This window comes from Eriocheir sinensis, chromosome 35 (genome assembly GCF_024679095.1).
Source record: "Eriocheir sinensis breed Jianghai 21 chromosome 35, ASM2467909v1, whole genome shotgun sequence".
NCBI classification, from domain to species: Eukaryota; Metazoa; Arthropoda; class Malacostraca; order Decapoda; family Varunidae; genus Eriocheir; species Eriocheir sinensis.
In genome coordinates this window covers 16,582,529-16,598,828 of record NC_066543.1, presented here as the reverse complement: position 1 = coordinate 16,598,828, position 16,300 = coordinate 16,582,529, and the positions used below count along the sequence as shown (strand labels likewise).

Genomic DNA, 16,300 nt, shown 5'->3' with positions numbered 1-16,300 from the left:
CTATTTTCAAGAGTAAAAAAAAAGTCCTTGAATTGGATTTTCAAAGCGTTTCCATGACTGTTGAAGGTTTGTAGAAAAGATATATGAAGAGATACTGATGTTTCATAAAGTAGATTATGAGATACTGGCACGGACCTAATACGAATCTTTACCCTGTGAGTGGTTCCTTCAGTTGCCATGGGCTGGCACTGTGAGTGGTTCCTTCAGCTGCCATGGACTGGCACTGTGTGTGGTTCCTCCAGCTGGCATGGGCTGGCACTGTGAGTGGTTCCTTCAGCTGGCATGGGCTGGCACTGTGTTTGGTTCCTTCAGCTGGCATGGGCTGGCACTGTGTGTGTGGGGGGGGGCCATTAAATATAATATAGTATATATATATATATATATATATATATTTATATATATATATATATATATATATATATATATATATATATATATATATATATATATATATATATATAAAACCAACCAGGTGAGGGCTGCAGAACAGTGTCATGTTAAAAGGGAGGGAAGGTTTAGGGGGGGAACAGAGGAAGGGAAGTCATTGCTAATATGAATGAAGCCAAGGTAAAGATTGCCCAGGTCATATTATGGCTTTCCAGTCCCCATATCTGATTTGTTTTGTATTGACCATGTGAAGGGCATGTACAGGGCCAAAGGTACACATGCTTAGGAGTGACTTGCTTCAGAAAGTTGGCAGAGTTTTCACTTGGTAATGGAGCATCTGCTAGTCAAGTGGCAGCCATACTAAAGTCTGAAATGTCAGATATTTAACTCCTTAGCAATGATAGGTTATTTTGTTAACTTATGATGGGCTTCAGTTCATAGATAGTTCTCAACTGGCAAGAGATTACTACTTTAACAATGGCAGGTTACTCTCTGATGGTTAGGTTGGGGTGTTTGGTGGGCACTATCAAGCTGGCCTTCCTGCTCACCACACAGCTTACTGGTGACTCAACATTTGGCTGTTAGGTACCTGAGATTTCATAAAATTGAAGTGACATTTTGGAAATGTTTTATGACATTTCACAATATTAGTCAACCATTTCCACCCATGTTATTACTACATTTATGTTTGTTTTATGCATTGTTAAAATCCATAAGGATTTGATGACAGCATATATTGAATATGCCGTATGGATTAATGAAGGGAGGTATATCTGCTGTAGGGACTAAACACTAACCCTTTGAATTTACCTTTTTGAACATACAAAATCTGTAGAAGAAAAGGTAAGTAGATGCATGCTCAGCAGTTCTTGTGTTGTTGGTTAGTTTTTCATGCACTTAGATGAATACTACAGTGATGGCATTTATTTGTGATCAAGCATAAATCTAAAGGTAAAGTTTGAGGCATACACCATAGGTGTAGTTAGCCTCTGTTTATTTCAGTCTTATATGCCATCTGTTGTGGGTAAGAATCCATTACCCCTTGACAAAGGGAGTATGACATCCGGGTACCAAAGGTTAACTTTAATGCTTTGAATTCCACTTTATCACACCTCCACACTATTTTTACGTGTCTTGAAACACACAAGAAATTAATCCAGAACTGGGAAGGATTTTGCCAGCACCGGGGATCGAACCTGCAACCAGCTAGATAGGAAAGCCACTCCTTAACTACTTGTCCAGAAGTACCCCCATCACTAAGTGAGTGTGGAAGTCATTCCATGCCAGGCAGGTCACTACATTCCTTCCCCAGGTTTCTTCAGAGACTATTTATCAACCAACCCAAAAGGGAGGAAAAACTGTTGAGTGGGCAGTACACCAACTGCAAAGGTCGAAATTTAAACCTAGGCCCACAGACTCATAGTTGGGAATGATAACATGCCCCATAAGCACTTAAACATTTCTCCTGAAATGCTTCTGTATACTAAAGATTATTTTCATTCTGGAAACAAACAGTCACAATTAGGAAGTAAAAGCATTGCGGTTGCTCAATAAAACACTTGAAACAAGTCAATGATTAAGTTATGCATAACAAATATAGCAATACATATAGTGGAAAAAATATATTTCCCAGTAAAGGCGCGTTTACATGCCCTTTACCATTTGCGCAACATGTTGAATGCATGATTGCATCAAAGTTTGGACATTGTTTGTTAACATGTTTAGATGAGGTTGACAACATGGTAATAAGTGAAGTGAAGAGTGTATCCATATGAGGCAGGTGAGTGTCAGTATGATACCAGCCCATGAGGATGTCATCTGGCAGTCATTTGCAATGCTGATATACTATTTGAAAGCACGTGTGGAAACCCCTGATGAAATATGATTTGCCAATGCTTCTTGACTTCTGTAATGTAATATGTCATTGTTGTTTACAGCTTTCCTTAAGGAGATAATGAAAAGATAAAAGGTTTGTTATCTATTTACTACTTTTCAATTATGACTTGTGAGTGTATCTCTTGAAGGAAAGTTTTCTCTATCTTATCTGCTTTTCTTAATTTTTTATCCTCTTTCATATAAGTACCTTAATTATGTGAGTATTTGTCAGTACTTAGTATTATTCAAAGTAGAATCAGATTTTGTACAAAACTTGTAAAGGTGTAGTTATATCTAGTTGAATATTTGATAATGCATGGCTTAACATTTTTGTTAATTTTTTAGTATAATAATCTTTGTGATTCTTAGCATATTAGCAATTTTCTTTAATTGTAGAATGAAATTATCATAAGTGATTGGTAGGTATCTAACAGAAATATCTCATTTGTAGGAAACTGGAAAAAGTTCTCCGAGAACAAAGCCAGTGGATACAAGCAATATTGGTTGGATTCGCATGGGCACAACAGTGGCTACCAATGCCCTCCTGGAAAGGAAAGGGGAGAGAATAGCACTGGCAATAACTGAAGGTTTCAGGGACGTACTACACATTGGCAACCAAGCTCGACCAAATATTTTTGATTTGGTAAGTTTTTTTTTTTTTTTTTTTTTTTTTTTTTTTTTTTTCCAGCAGCAGAAAGTGGAAACCTTACCACATGTTGCAATTAAGCAGTCTTCTGTATTTTTCACTTTAAGAGTTTGAAGGTTTAACATGGTGATATAACTTTTGCCCATCTTCCCCTGTTAGATGTGGGAGTTCCTGAATGAGGTTCAGTGGAATTCTAGGCTCCAGTACATCTTGATGGCACAAGTGGCTGAGCAAGTGTCTGTAGTGCATTTGAAATAATGATGTGGTGGATGAAGGATGCAAATGTAACTCATATCTCTAGATCATGTTCTCTTTGAAATGCAACTATTTATTACTTTTCATCTCTGGTTCTTCCAGTCTTCCCGGGACAGGAAATGGGCAATGTTTCTGGGGGTTCAAGGAAGAAGTTATCACATCATATTTTGAGAAACATTGCATGTATTTTTTCATATATTGTCAAAGGGTTGGTATTTATTCAAATTTGTCCTTAATAATTCTAGATCAGAAACCCACAGCAGAAGGATTATTGGATTGTCCTGTCAATCATAAATATGTTGTGAGAAATACCTTCAAGAATATCTTTTTATATGCCCATTATTACTTAAGTGACAATTTTAGTTCAGATATCTGCAGTGTTCTAAATTGTGTTTTCATTAAAACAATGTTTAAAGAAGACTTACCATATTTGCTGGCTTATAAGAGGCACGGGCTTATAAGACGTACCCCCAACTTGGGCTGTCGTTTGAAAAAAATAAATAAATAAATAAACGGGTTTAAACTACGAGTTTCTGGTGAAGATTTTTTGCCTGACATTCATTTCCCTCACCACTAACAGGTAATTTTTAAAGTTTCATATGTAATCTGATCCTTACTAAATCCCAGTATTTTACATTTAAAATGCTTTATACTTACTGGGACCTGCCAGAGCTGGTCCTCTTCTAAGAGACTCGAGGCTACTGCTTTGATGAGTAAACAGACATGGTGGAGACTGCAACAGTGGCAGAGGGGTAATGGGTATAAAGTTTGTATGGGCGTACTGCCAGGAACAGACACAAACGGACCTTCCAAGGGCCCAGCAAACACTCAAATTAATTAATAATATACTGAATGTATATGGATATACATGAATATTAACACAAAGAGGAGAGACGAGAATTCACCAATATTTGGTGGTGGGGTGGAAAACGAGCAGTGCGGCGTTCTTACCTTTCAAGGGCCCAGCAAACACTGATGCCACAGGCTGAGCACAGCATTGCCAAACCATTGTACTCATCGCATTGCATTTTTTTGTAGTTTCCGACCGATAACTACAGTAAAAAACAAAGAAACATCAATGAATAAGTCTTTACACTAACTTATGCTTTTCCATCGTTATTTGTGTAGGTTATGAGACTTTGAGGCTTAAGGATGGTAAATACGATGTCCATTATGATAATTCGGCAACGCTGGCTGAGCAGGAAGGAGCCATCCGCTAGTTTGTTTACGTACAAGTGTGGTTAAGCATCATCACTTAATTTTCTTCCTGACTCTTGTTAATTTATATGAAGTAGCATTAAGTACTACTGTTATACATACAGTAGTTATTTTAGAAAAAGTTGACATTGTTGACGTAGCAGTGATTGCCACTTTATTCACGTTTGTGGAGAGGCTTGGTGAACAACCATCCGCTTTAATTTAAGTGCCACTGTACCACTAAAACTTCACTAGCCAGTAAACAAAAGTTGAACCTTGACCTTATATGACGCAGGGTGATTTTCTGGGTCTTTTTTCTGGAAAAAAGGTGTGTCTTATAAGCCGTCAAATACAGTAAGTTTTATTTATTTAGCCAGGCACGTTACTCCATTGTAGTGGCAGGACATAAATGTTATTATAGCTGTTTATCCTTAACAGAAAATAGTGTGCCCTGAAGTACTCTATGAAGAAGTAGTGGAAGTGAGAGAACGAATTGTGCCTCGCTTAGATACATCAACAGAGGAAATTGCTTTAGAAAAATGGAGAGTTGAACAAGGGTCAACAGGAGAAGAGCTTCTTGTTATGAAACAAGTTGATGAAGTTCAGCTTAGGCAAGATTTGCAGCAAATCTTGGATAAGGGTATAACATCACTGGCTGTTGTGCTTTTACACTCATACATGTAAGTATTCATCATTCATGTTCTTCAAATAAATTAGTATTTAATTTGAAACCCCTTTTAAATCACTTGAATTATTCCATCACTTCCATCCATAGATATTCTAATTTTATATAAAAAAACATTGCACGGATGATAGATGGAGGAGGAGCATTCCCTCGCTCTGTTATTGTTGTTTGTGGTTTTGCTGCTGTTGCTGCTACTGCTGTACAAAACCATGAAATATCCCTGACTGTTATGTAGACAAGGAAGCTTTCCTTCAGCATTCTCCATGATGACTGATAGTGAGTTGGTTACATAGACTTTGTGGCAGCATTCCCCCTCTGTATTGTCTGTTGCCCATGGTGTGGAAGCTTAGTTAGTCAGTGGGAAGCATGCAAGTGATATATGATAACAAGGACAAAAATGTCCAAATCAGAAGCATAAGAGCTGCTGTGGAACCTTAGGATTGTAATGCCATAGAAATACAGCCGATAAATTTCTCTGTCTGGGCACTAGAGGGTTAACAGATTTTTTAACCATTTCCTGGTACTCTTAGTTCTCTACAATTCCTTTCAATAAAAAGGCTTTGTTTGTTTTGGTGTTTAACTTTTGACTGAAGAAACTGCATTAAATAGTTTATTGTGAGAAGAAAATACTTTTTATTCTGTTTATTTATTATTATTATTATATATATATATATATATATATATATATATATATATATATATATATATATATATATATACATATATATATATATATATATTTTTTTAAGGTGCTTCCTGTAGCACCGATAGGCTCTCTTGAAGGGCCTCTTGCTTGGCCTCAGCCTGTTAGTGGTGCAGGCAAATTTTATTTATAGTGTTTATCATGATATATGACTCTTTGCTTGGCCCATGCTGCCCACCGGTGCTCCACTTGAACAAGGTCGCTGAGGGTGGGGTTGATTGAAGATCTGGGCAGCATGTGGGTAATCTTCCGCCACTTGGCAATGGTTTGAAAAATCAGCGTGTCTTGGTGGGCCTCGAACCTAGGTCCACAGGCTCATCACACCCGCACGCTGACCACTTGGCCACCGCCTTCTGTATGAATAATTTAATTAATGAAGTTGATAAGCATTTAAGCATGCCTTGCCAGCAATCATAACCATACATAGGGTGTCTAATGTCTAAGTATCCTTCAAAGTATATAACACAAGATAAGTAAACCCAAGGTTCAGTAGCTAATCAACACCATTCTGGATTTTTTACAACAAGAGAAATGCAATTTACTGTATGAGGGAAAATATACTCCCCTATAAATGTCACCATATATACCTCAAATTGCTAGAAATGTTCCTGTGTAATTCGGGGCTTCGTGGTGCAGTGGTTAGCACACTTGGCTCATAACCGAGAGAGCCCGGGTTCGATTCCTGGGTGGAGTTGAAAAATTTGGGCGGCTTTTCCGATACCCTACAGCTGCACCCCTGTCCACCCAGCAGTGAATGGGTACCAGGTATTAATTGGGGGTTGTGTCCCATCTCCTGGGATCTGTTCCCTTCTATAATTCCTTCCCCTTCTGTCTCTCTCTGGCATATGACCACAGATGTTGCGCCGACTAAACAAAACTTTCTACTTTCCTGTGTAATTGCAGGCCAGACAATTTCCCTACACTCATCCTGGTTAATCAGTAGTAAGTCATGAAATGTAAATATGGTGTTATCTGGTGGCTCCACCTTTGTGGTTGACATACCCAGGGCTGATATTTTTCCAATTCCTTGTTGTACAGTATTTTCCTTTGTTTTCCCCTTCCTTAAGACATCTGACCCCATTGCCTTCTTTATTAGTGACATGGGTAGTCTTAGAAATGTGAGCACGTACAGTGGGCGCCGCAAGTACTGGGACCCGCCTGCTGTAATCGCGCTGCTCTGTATGTGCCATTATAAGTGTCCCTATATTATGATATGTAGCAATCAGCAAGTTTCTGGTGGTATATGGCAATTCTCCCATGCCTCAGCTTCAAACCAGGAGAGCGTCTGAGTAGCAGTTGGATCATGGGAGTCAATAGGGAAGTTTGCTTTTCGCAAGCTTTCCTTGTCCGAGAGAGACATTTTCTATATCCCGCTTTTTGTCACTCTCAGACTGTATCAGCTATTCATTATGGGCCCTACCCAGGTGTCTGATTTGGAGAAGGCCAGGATCTTGGGTTTTAGGGAGGAGAAAGTGCCAGTCAAAGAAATCATGAGGCGCACAGGTCGCGGCAAGTCGACCATCATGCATCTCCTAGCGGCCAGCTGGGACCTCCCGCCTTCCACCATTCCCCAATACAAAAAGCGGTGTGGCAGGCAGGGGCGTATTTAGGACCTTGAAACACTGGGGGCTTAGCCCATCCCAAAATGCTGGGTGGTTGGAGGCAAGAGAAGTGTTTGACATGAAAAGTGCAGTTCAGTCTATGACTCTCATTAAATATGAAAGCTCAACTCATGTCAAACTTTGTGGTGCATAATTGAATATCTAGTACATGAAGGAGTCTCACACCCTTTCACCTGAACATCACTGTAGATGATTTTCATTTAGCAGATTAATTAACAAAGCCATAACATCTTTGTATGAAAAATATCTGACAAACATTTCCAAAGGAACAAATCATTTGAAAATTTCTTTCTCAAATTAGTTTTATGCAGAACATGTTCTTGTAAGCTGAGCAATATTATTAGTGTTAAAATGTCTTGTGGCCACCCACAGAGGGAGCATCTCATCAGGAACAGAATAGTTATCTATTCCTAACCATCAAGAACTGGCAGACACATCTTCATCTACTACTATGGTACATGCAGCGTTATGTCCTCTTGCAATGTAGGAGAGAAAAAATGAGATGAAAAGTCTCAATGTAAAATAATTGTAGTATGTGACTGTGCCTGCCAAGTACCATGTAAAGTAGATCTGTACATGGTGAAAGTTTGACTGGTGTGTGAATGGATGTTTGGCCCCTTCCACGAGGGTGATCACTCTTGCTTGTAACTAGTCTGTTGGTTATGCTGCCCACCTCGGGTTATTTATGTTAGAATGCCAACTTCATAATGAATGGTTGTTTAAGTGCACTCTTTCTTAGACTTCCATCCTTATTAAACTTCTTCAGGAACATTTTCTTCCCTACTCCACTAAAAATGGGATTCACTCTGGAAATGTATTTAGATAACACGTGCATGTGTAACACTGCTTTTTAGTATAGCTTTTTATCATTTTACCATGTTATTTATCTGTATCTGCAACACCCTTTATCCCTACAGGAACATTTTTCAAAGGGATGGCCGCTGTACCAGAAGTGTCTCCAACTTTCCCTGTTCTGGCACTCCCTCTCAGCATACTCAGTCCTTGCCTCCCAACTCTCTCCAATACTCATCCATTCTATTGATCCATTTCAGTTGTGGTCTTCCTTGATACTTTCCTTCAATCTTGCCCTTGTATACTCTCTTTGCAAAGTCATCTCCATTTATTCTCATCACATATCCAATCCATCTCAGAGCAAAGTTGGGAGAATGATGCCATTTCTTATATCATTCTTTATCCTCGTGCTCACACTACTTCCTTTCATAACTCTTCAATGCACCTAATACCCTTCCTTCTGCCCCTCACTGCTCCCTCCCTTACCTTTACTCCTTTCCTATCACCCCTGCTCTCACCACTCCTCAGCCTATCCACATCTCAATGTCACTTCCACACACCACTTCCTTTCAGGTGTACGTGTTTCACCAACACTTAACATATCTATTTTCCTTTCATGAATACTTCTATCACTTGTCTCCTATTCTATTCTTCATTCAGTCTGTTCATATTGTTAAATACAACCCTAAGGAGCTCCTCTTTCCTTGGTATTTAGTTACAGTAAACTATCTAAATTATCTTACTTTTGGAATGGTAGTTACTTAGTTATACTAGTTATACTTTAGTGATATAGAACACCAAATACTGTGTTTTGATACACACATTGCAATAAACCCTGTACATACTCCACTTAGACAACCAAACCACTGCATAGACATAGCAGTGGCCATGTTGCCTCATTCTTTAGACAACTGCTCTAACTAAGCATCACTGTCATGCTATTCACTCTGCAAATTATTAACATTTTTTGCCCAAAAGTTATTGATCAGATTACATAAAACTTGGAAAAATGGTGACTGTGATGATAGATTTACATACAAAGAATACTTTCATGGGAGAGAGTGTTTTGAGGTGTGGGATAGTAAGGGACTCATATCCTTTCAGGTATAAGGTTCACGAGGAAAAAGTTGGAGCCATTGCCCTTGAAATGGGATTCAGTCACGTCTCTCTCTCCTCACATGTCATTCCTATGGTGAAGGCTGTGCCCCGAGGCTTCACTGCAAGCTCAGATGCTTATCTCACCCCTCACATCAAGGCATATCTCAAGGTTGTTTTTCTTTTCACTATTGTATGTCTTGTAAAAATTATAATTCTTAGTCTTGCATTATCTACTCAATTGAATCTTCACAAAAATTACTGCTTATTGTATTGCATTCTTGATTGCCAGAAAGTAGTGTTTCAGTGAAGTTTCCTTGTATTTTTATTGCTTTTTATATGATTGCCGTGTTCAGCAAGTATGTTTGAGTAGGATAACATAAAGTTACTGCAAGTATTTGGAGACACTGACTATTTTTTACTGTGGATATGCTGTGGGATGTAGATTATGGTGTCATTATCAATGTCCTGAGCATATGTAATGTTTGAGTTTAGACAAAAAGGTGCATTATTGTGTAGTTTAGACCATTTTGCTTGGTGGTGGTTTTACTTACTGCCTTTTTTCCCGGGATTCACCTCTCCACCCAGTGCATGTGGGAAACAGGGAGCTTATAGTGATGATGAGTGATAGTAATGATAAAGAATTAAAAGATACCTCCACTGCAGGTTTTGGATCATATTTTTTTGTTATAAAAACACTGAAGATCGTAACAGACAGCTTTAAAGATGTAATATGCTTATATTTTGCAGGGATTTTCTGGGGGCTTCAAGAACAATTTGAAAGATGTGAATGTGCTCTTCATGCAGAGTGATGGTGGACTTACACAAATGAACAGGTTTGTAAAGACTGTGCACCCATTACTTTGTACCTTGATTCTGTGTTGATTGCTGAAGGCATAGTAAACAAACTAGAGCAGTAAGATGGAAAAGGTGTGTTACTTTTATTGTATCCCATGTATCATGAAAATGACCTGTAAACAAGCTTGTTAGACAAACTAGATACAGTTTAACTTTGATTGAATGCAAATTATAAATTTAGCAGAGGACACTAATCATGTTTCCTTCCAGGGGACACACATATCTTAATTCATTTAACAATTGCACTCCCTTCGTCAGCACCAAGTCCAGTCTCGCTGGTTCGTCATCACTCCTGTATCTTGTGTTCTCCGTCACCCACTGCATCATCAAGTTTTCCATAGTCAGTCTTAGAAATCTTTCCCCCCATGCTGTCTCACTACCTCCACTTTCAAATGTTTCCCAGTTTACCTCCTTGCAGTTGAAATCTCCAACTAACAAGACTCTTTTGTTTGCTTTGATTAACCTATTCAAACTATGAATGGTGTCTTCAATCATCGTCTCGTATTCTTCTCTGTTCCATGAATTTGTTCTTGGTGGTACACAGGTTGCTATTATCGTCACTAGGTAAATACTATTTACTTAGTTGTGACATATGGGAAAAGAGCTATGCTTGCAATGTCCCGTCTCCATATCCACTCTTATCCAACTTTTCCTTAAAATCCTGAATGTTTCTTGCACAGACCACCTCCTCCAGTCTATTCCATACCTCAATGCTTCTATTTGGGAAGCTAAACTTTTTCACATCTCTCCTATACGTGGTCACCCTCAGCTTCTTTCCATGTCCTCTTGTTCCTCTCTCGTTCCACACACACACAAGTCCTCTCTGTCCAAATGCTACACTCCGTTCGCCACCCTGTACACTGCTATCAGATCCCCTCTTCCTCTTCTTCTCTCCAGGGTTGTGAGCCCCATGCTATTGAGTCTCTCCTCATAAGTCTGATCTTGAAGTTCTGGTATCATCTTAGCTGCCACTCTGCACTCTTTCCAGCTTTTTTTTTTTTTTTTTTTATTTTTTTTTTTTATTTTTTTTTTTTATAGGAGACCAGACCACTGCTGCATACTACAACCTGGCCTTATCATTGTGACTCTTATTTATCCTGTTGATGTGTTTGTCCAGTGACATGGAAATGAGCCACACCTGTGGGGTCCCATCTTATTTCCAATTGATCAAACTTAGCTTTAACCCGCCCACTGTGATTGGCACGGATTTGCCTTTCACTGGTAGTCTGATAACATATAGTCCCAGGTCTTTCTCTGCCTCGGTGGTGGATAGTGGAGTGTTTCTCATGTGGTATTTGTGTGCTGGACATCCCCTCCCAAGGTGCAGGACTTTACACTTTTCTTCATTGAATTGTAGCAGCCACTTTTTGTTCCATTCCTGTAGCTTGGTGATGTCTTCTGGTAGGAAATCTGCAGGAAAGGGGTTAAATTATTCAACTTTTAGAATCTTATAACCTATATGTCTAGGCTATTCCACTGTTCAAAGCATTTACTGGGGAAGCTGTATTTTTTATATTGTTAAAGCATCTTTTCCTTTTCACTTTCCTGTTTGATCCTCAGATTCAATGGCTCTCGAGCCATTCTGTCTGGCCCAGCTGGTGGTGTGGTTGGATATGCTATGACCAGCTATAAGCAGCTTGGTAGTCAGCCAGTCATTGGATTTGATATGGGTGGCACATCAACAGATGTATCTCGTTATGCTGGTCAATATGAACATGTATTTGAGAGCACAACAGCTGGAGTTACAATTCAGGCTCCACAGGTAAGTCCTTTTCAAGCAGCATAATAAAATAATGGCTACATATTTTTCATTAAATTTACATTTTAACTCTGTGCCTATTTTATTAATTGGGCAGAGAGCTTGATGCATATTCATGCAAAAGACAGAAAAGAGATAATTCTCCAAAAATTAAAATGACCATCCTCATATTTCGCTTAAACACACTATTAAAATGAGAATAAAGTTTCTAACCAGTATTTTTTTCCAGCTTGACGTGAACACTGTTGCTGCTGGTGGTGGATCACAGTTATTTTTCCGCTCTGGGATGTTTGTGGTTGGCCCGGAGTCAGCGGGTGCTCACCCAGGTTTGTGGGTCATAATAGTGTCTAGAGTCACTATTCACTGGTGTAGGAAGTAAAGTGAAAGTGAAGAGCAAAACCAGAGAGCCTGTAACATGATTATCAGCTTCATATTGACCAATAAAAATGTAAACTTAGTGCACTTCAACTCACACATAAATACAGATATAGGGTGGGTGAGGCAACATATCCCCCAGCTTATGCCCCCATTGCTTAAATGATTACATTTTCAAAGTACAGTACACGATAAAAACATTGGCCGTGTATGCCTGTAACTTAACATGGTGATGAAAACATCGCTTATAAAATAAACAAGGACAACTTACCTTAATATCAATACTTTGTCGGCATCCCCTTCCTTCTTACGCACTCCTGTAGACGTTTAGGTTAGGAGAATTCGCTTGTCAGTCCTCAGTGAAGTCTATATGGCAGTCCTTAAGCCAAGTTGTAACTGATTTTGCTCTATGACAGGGTGCATTGTCCTGTATGAATGTGTGAGCCTGGCAAGCCTCGAAGCACTCAGATAGGTTGTCACAAAGCAGCTCCAGATAATTATATTGGTTCATGCAAACATTCTTGGGCAACACTACAAGATTTTCAGCACCATAGTATGAGACACATCCCCACACCATTAAAGAATCTGGGAATTTTGCAGAGTTGTTGGTGAACTTTGGCTCGTATGGGTCACTACCTGGTCTTCGGTACACTCTCTCTCACTTCTCAGCATCACAGACGAGGTACTTGTGGCAGAACTGCAGTCTTTTTTCTTTATGAGCCTTGGTGAGGAGAGGCTTAGGGCGCGCCACGTAATGTTTGAACCCAAGGTCGTCGTGAACTCACCTCTGCACCTTTCTCACTGATACTTCACCAAGCAACTGACTGTTACTTTCCTTCAACTGTCTTGCAGAGATGCTGGGACAATTCTCAACATCATGCTTGATGATGTTGAGTGTCCTTGGATGGGTTTTACGAGGCCTGCCAGGCAGTATTGCCTTGTGAGCTAAAGCCTCCCTGTCTGTGTTTGAGAGGCGGGAAACCCAGCGTCTGACAGTTCTTACACTAACGCCTGTGTTTTGTGCAATATCATTCACTGAGTCCTCTGCTTTCTAAAGTGAAGCAATAGCACCAATATCGTCACTGGACACTGGTCTGTACTTCACAATCATCTACAAAAAAGGCGAAATAATGAGGCATTCCAAGCGCCTCACAGAACACACGAGCAAAAAAACTCCACTAAACAATGGCCTAGGGGTACTGAGTGACCTTGAGATTGGACAGTGACAGATGTCTTGTGTCAGTTACTCATACTGAGTTGCCATGTACCCAATAAATTTAATATGATGAAAGATACCTTTCATATTTTAAGCATTTTTGTCTTGGGGTCAATTTGCGTTTGCTTACAATGTAAAGAGGCAGCACTGCTAACGTTACTGTTCATGAAGTGTAGAAAAAACCCTCTCAACACTCTTAAATATGAAAGATGATGTTTTATCACTCACAAGGGAATGCACAAGACATAGATGGATGCCATGTATGGAGATAAAAATACACTAATCAGGCATCTTTTACTTGTATTATATAATGTGTACTCCTGCATTAGTTTATTAGTTTATGGCTGACACGGCCAGTGTTTTCGTCGCGTACTGTACTTAGCAAGCCCATTGAGCATTTTAAACTTTCAAGGCATTTCTTTGTATTTTTCACCAGTAGTGATTCCCTGCCTTTGTTATTAGAAATAAGAACAAAAAGCATTGTAATCCCTTTCATAATATGACAAATCAGATAACCAGTGCTACTATACACAATCTTTTTCAGGCCCTGTTTGTTACAAAAAGGGAGGTCCACTGGCTGTTACTGATGCTAACTTAGCATTAGGAAGACTGTTGCCTCAGTATTTCCCCAAGATATTTGGTCCCAAAGAAAATGAGCCTCTTGATAAAAAGAGAACAATGGAAGCCTTCAAGCAAGTTGCTAAAGAGGTAATGGAAACCTTTATGGGGTTGTGTTGTCAAACACATTCATTGAAAATCAAAGCGGTAATACTGCAAAGGGTAGGGGGGATATATTGTTCTCAATGTAGAATGCTGAAATATGTTCCTAGCAGATCCAGATAGTTGTGAGACATCACTCAATGTCAATGGCTTGTAATCATATAATTGGAGGTTTGATCAGCAGGGTGTTTTGCAGTGGTACGTGGCCTATGTAGTTGAATAACTTATCTTAGACCAACTTGCTTGCTTTATTTTTTATTGAGGCCTTTTTTGACTCAATCCTGCTGCTGTTGGAATTGGAATTTATGATAAGCTATAGACATTAACTTTGTGTAAAGATGCAACCTTCTTGATTTTATTCTCTGCCTTTTGTGAGGTGTAAAAATGCATGCAGTTTGCTATTCATGGGTCTCATATATATGTCCTGTGTTTTCCATTGCAGGTCAATGCCTTCAACTTAGATAACAAGAAAATCAAGGTTGAGGAGGTGGCCATGGGGTTCATCCGAGTGGCTAATGAAGCAATGTGTCGGCCCATTAGAGCCCTCACACAGGTATGTAACATTCTTGTGATGCACGTTGTTTTCATTGTGTGGAGCCTTACCACTTTCCTGTGAATTGTAATCTATTACTGCAGATCTGTGGTAGTTGCTTTGCCAAAAACATAGGCAGGCAATCTTTCTAATTGCATGTGTTCGCATGTGTGTTTATATATTTACGTACTTATATGCAGGAAATAAGCTATTCTCATGGAGTCCCACCTGTCTTTCTCCTTCCAAGGATAACAACTTTAGTTTTTTTTGTATGATTTCTTTGTATGATTAATACGTCAGACAGGGGACCATCTGGATTTCTACTTTTTGTATTCTCTCAATCTTATTTTAATCTTTGGTTTTATGTAGGGACCATAATTCTACTGCATATTCCAACCATGGACAGATCAACGTCTTCTCATTTTTTCATCGCTTTGTCTATGCAGTGAAATGCTACTTTTATGTTTATACGTCACACCTACAATCGTTTTTATTCTTTTTGAGTGACATTATCCTGGACCTGGTCCTTTTCCTCTTTTGTTCTTATGATATCTTAATTTCCCATTGAATCACTCAATGACCACTTCTTATAGTAAGACTCACCTTAAAGTGCGGCTGTGTTGGTGCCCTATGAGGAACAAGCGGGAGTAAAGTGTTTCCACGTTTTTAACCCCACGTTGGTTGCCTCTCTCTCTCTCTCGTGGCGTTACCGCCATGAGGATTTGAATGTATTTTTATTCTTACTTATGTCAGCTTATTTTAACGTACATTCCTTCACGATATAATCTAAATATAATTGTGAAACTACTTACATCATCATCATCATCATCATCATCATCATCATTTCATCGACGCCTGCTCCTAGGAGTTCTCACCAGGGGATGGCCACGGCAGAAGACCTTCCAACTTTCTCTATCCAGACACTCCCTCCTTGCCTGCTCAAAGTTTCTCAAAGATCTTTTCCCCCTCTCCCCAACATACTCTTGCACCCTATCCCTCCATTTCACTGGAGGTCGTCCTCTAGCATTCCCTCTCTCTGTCTCACTCACATACACCCTTCTGGTCATCTTACTCTCCTCCATTCGCTCCATGTTGCCAAACCACTTTAAAGTCTGTCGCTTCACTTGTTCCACCACTCCACACTTCTTCCCTTCACCCCTGTGACACATTCCAAAATGCTCATACACACTTTCATTACTCATTCCATCCATTCTACTCACGCCACAAGCACTCCTCAAATAACTCATTTCCACTGCCTGCACTCTAGACCTCTGACTTTCATTCCAGGCCCACGTTTCACTTGCGTATGTGAGGGTTGGTACTATTATTGTATTTCTCAAATCCCTCTTTACTTCCATGCTCACACTTCTGCCATTCATGATTCGTCCCAAAGACCCTACCACCCTTCTTCCTTGCAATGCCCTTTCTCTTATCTCTCCCTCCATACCACCATGCTTACACATAATTGATCCAAGGTACTTAAACTCATTGACCTCCTCCATTTCTTCACCATTCAAAATTATTTTGCATTCTTTTTCACATTCAATTCCCACTCTATATGGGCATGCAAAATCTGCAACCTC

General features: G+C 39.4%; 1 protein-coding gene across 4 annotated transcripts in view; it reads left to right on the top strand.

Annotated features, from left to right (window-relative positions):
• Positions 1–16,300, top strand: part of LOC127007512 (5-oxoprolinase-like) — a 35,446-nt gene that overhangs the window by 2,079 nt on the left and 17,067 nt on the right. Inside the window, exons 2-10 of one of the 4 annotated variants that reach the window (XM_050878630.1) lie at positions 2,325–2,356; positions 2,714–2,905; positions 4,799–5,040; positions 9,267–9,429; positions 10,008–10,093; positions 11,676–11,877; positions 12,104–12,200; positions 14,010–14,173; positions 14,628–14,738. In XM_050878630.1, coding sequence (XP_050734587.1) covers positions 2,777–2,905; positions 4,799–5,040; positions 9,267–9,429; positions 10,008–10,093; positions 11,676–11,877; positions 12,104–12,200; positions 14,010–14,173; positions 14,628–14,738 — 1,194 coding nt within the window. In that variant the 5' untranslated portion in view covers positions 2,325–2,356; positions 2,714–2,776. Of the gene's footprint in view, positions 1–2,324; positions 2,357–2,713; positions 2,906–4,798; positions 5,041–7,742; positions 7,825–9,266; positions 9,430–10,007; positions 10,094–11,675; positions 11,878–12,103; positions 12,201–14,009; positions 14,174–14,627; positions 14,739–16,300 lie in introns of those variants that run through there. The other 3 variants (XM_050878629.1, XM_050878631.1, XM_050878632.1) reach the window with 3 other exon arrangements.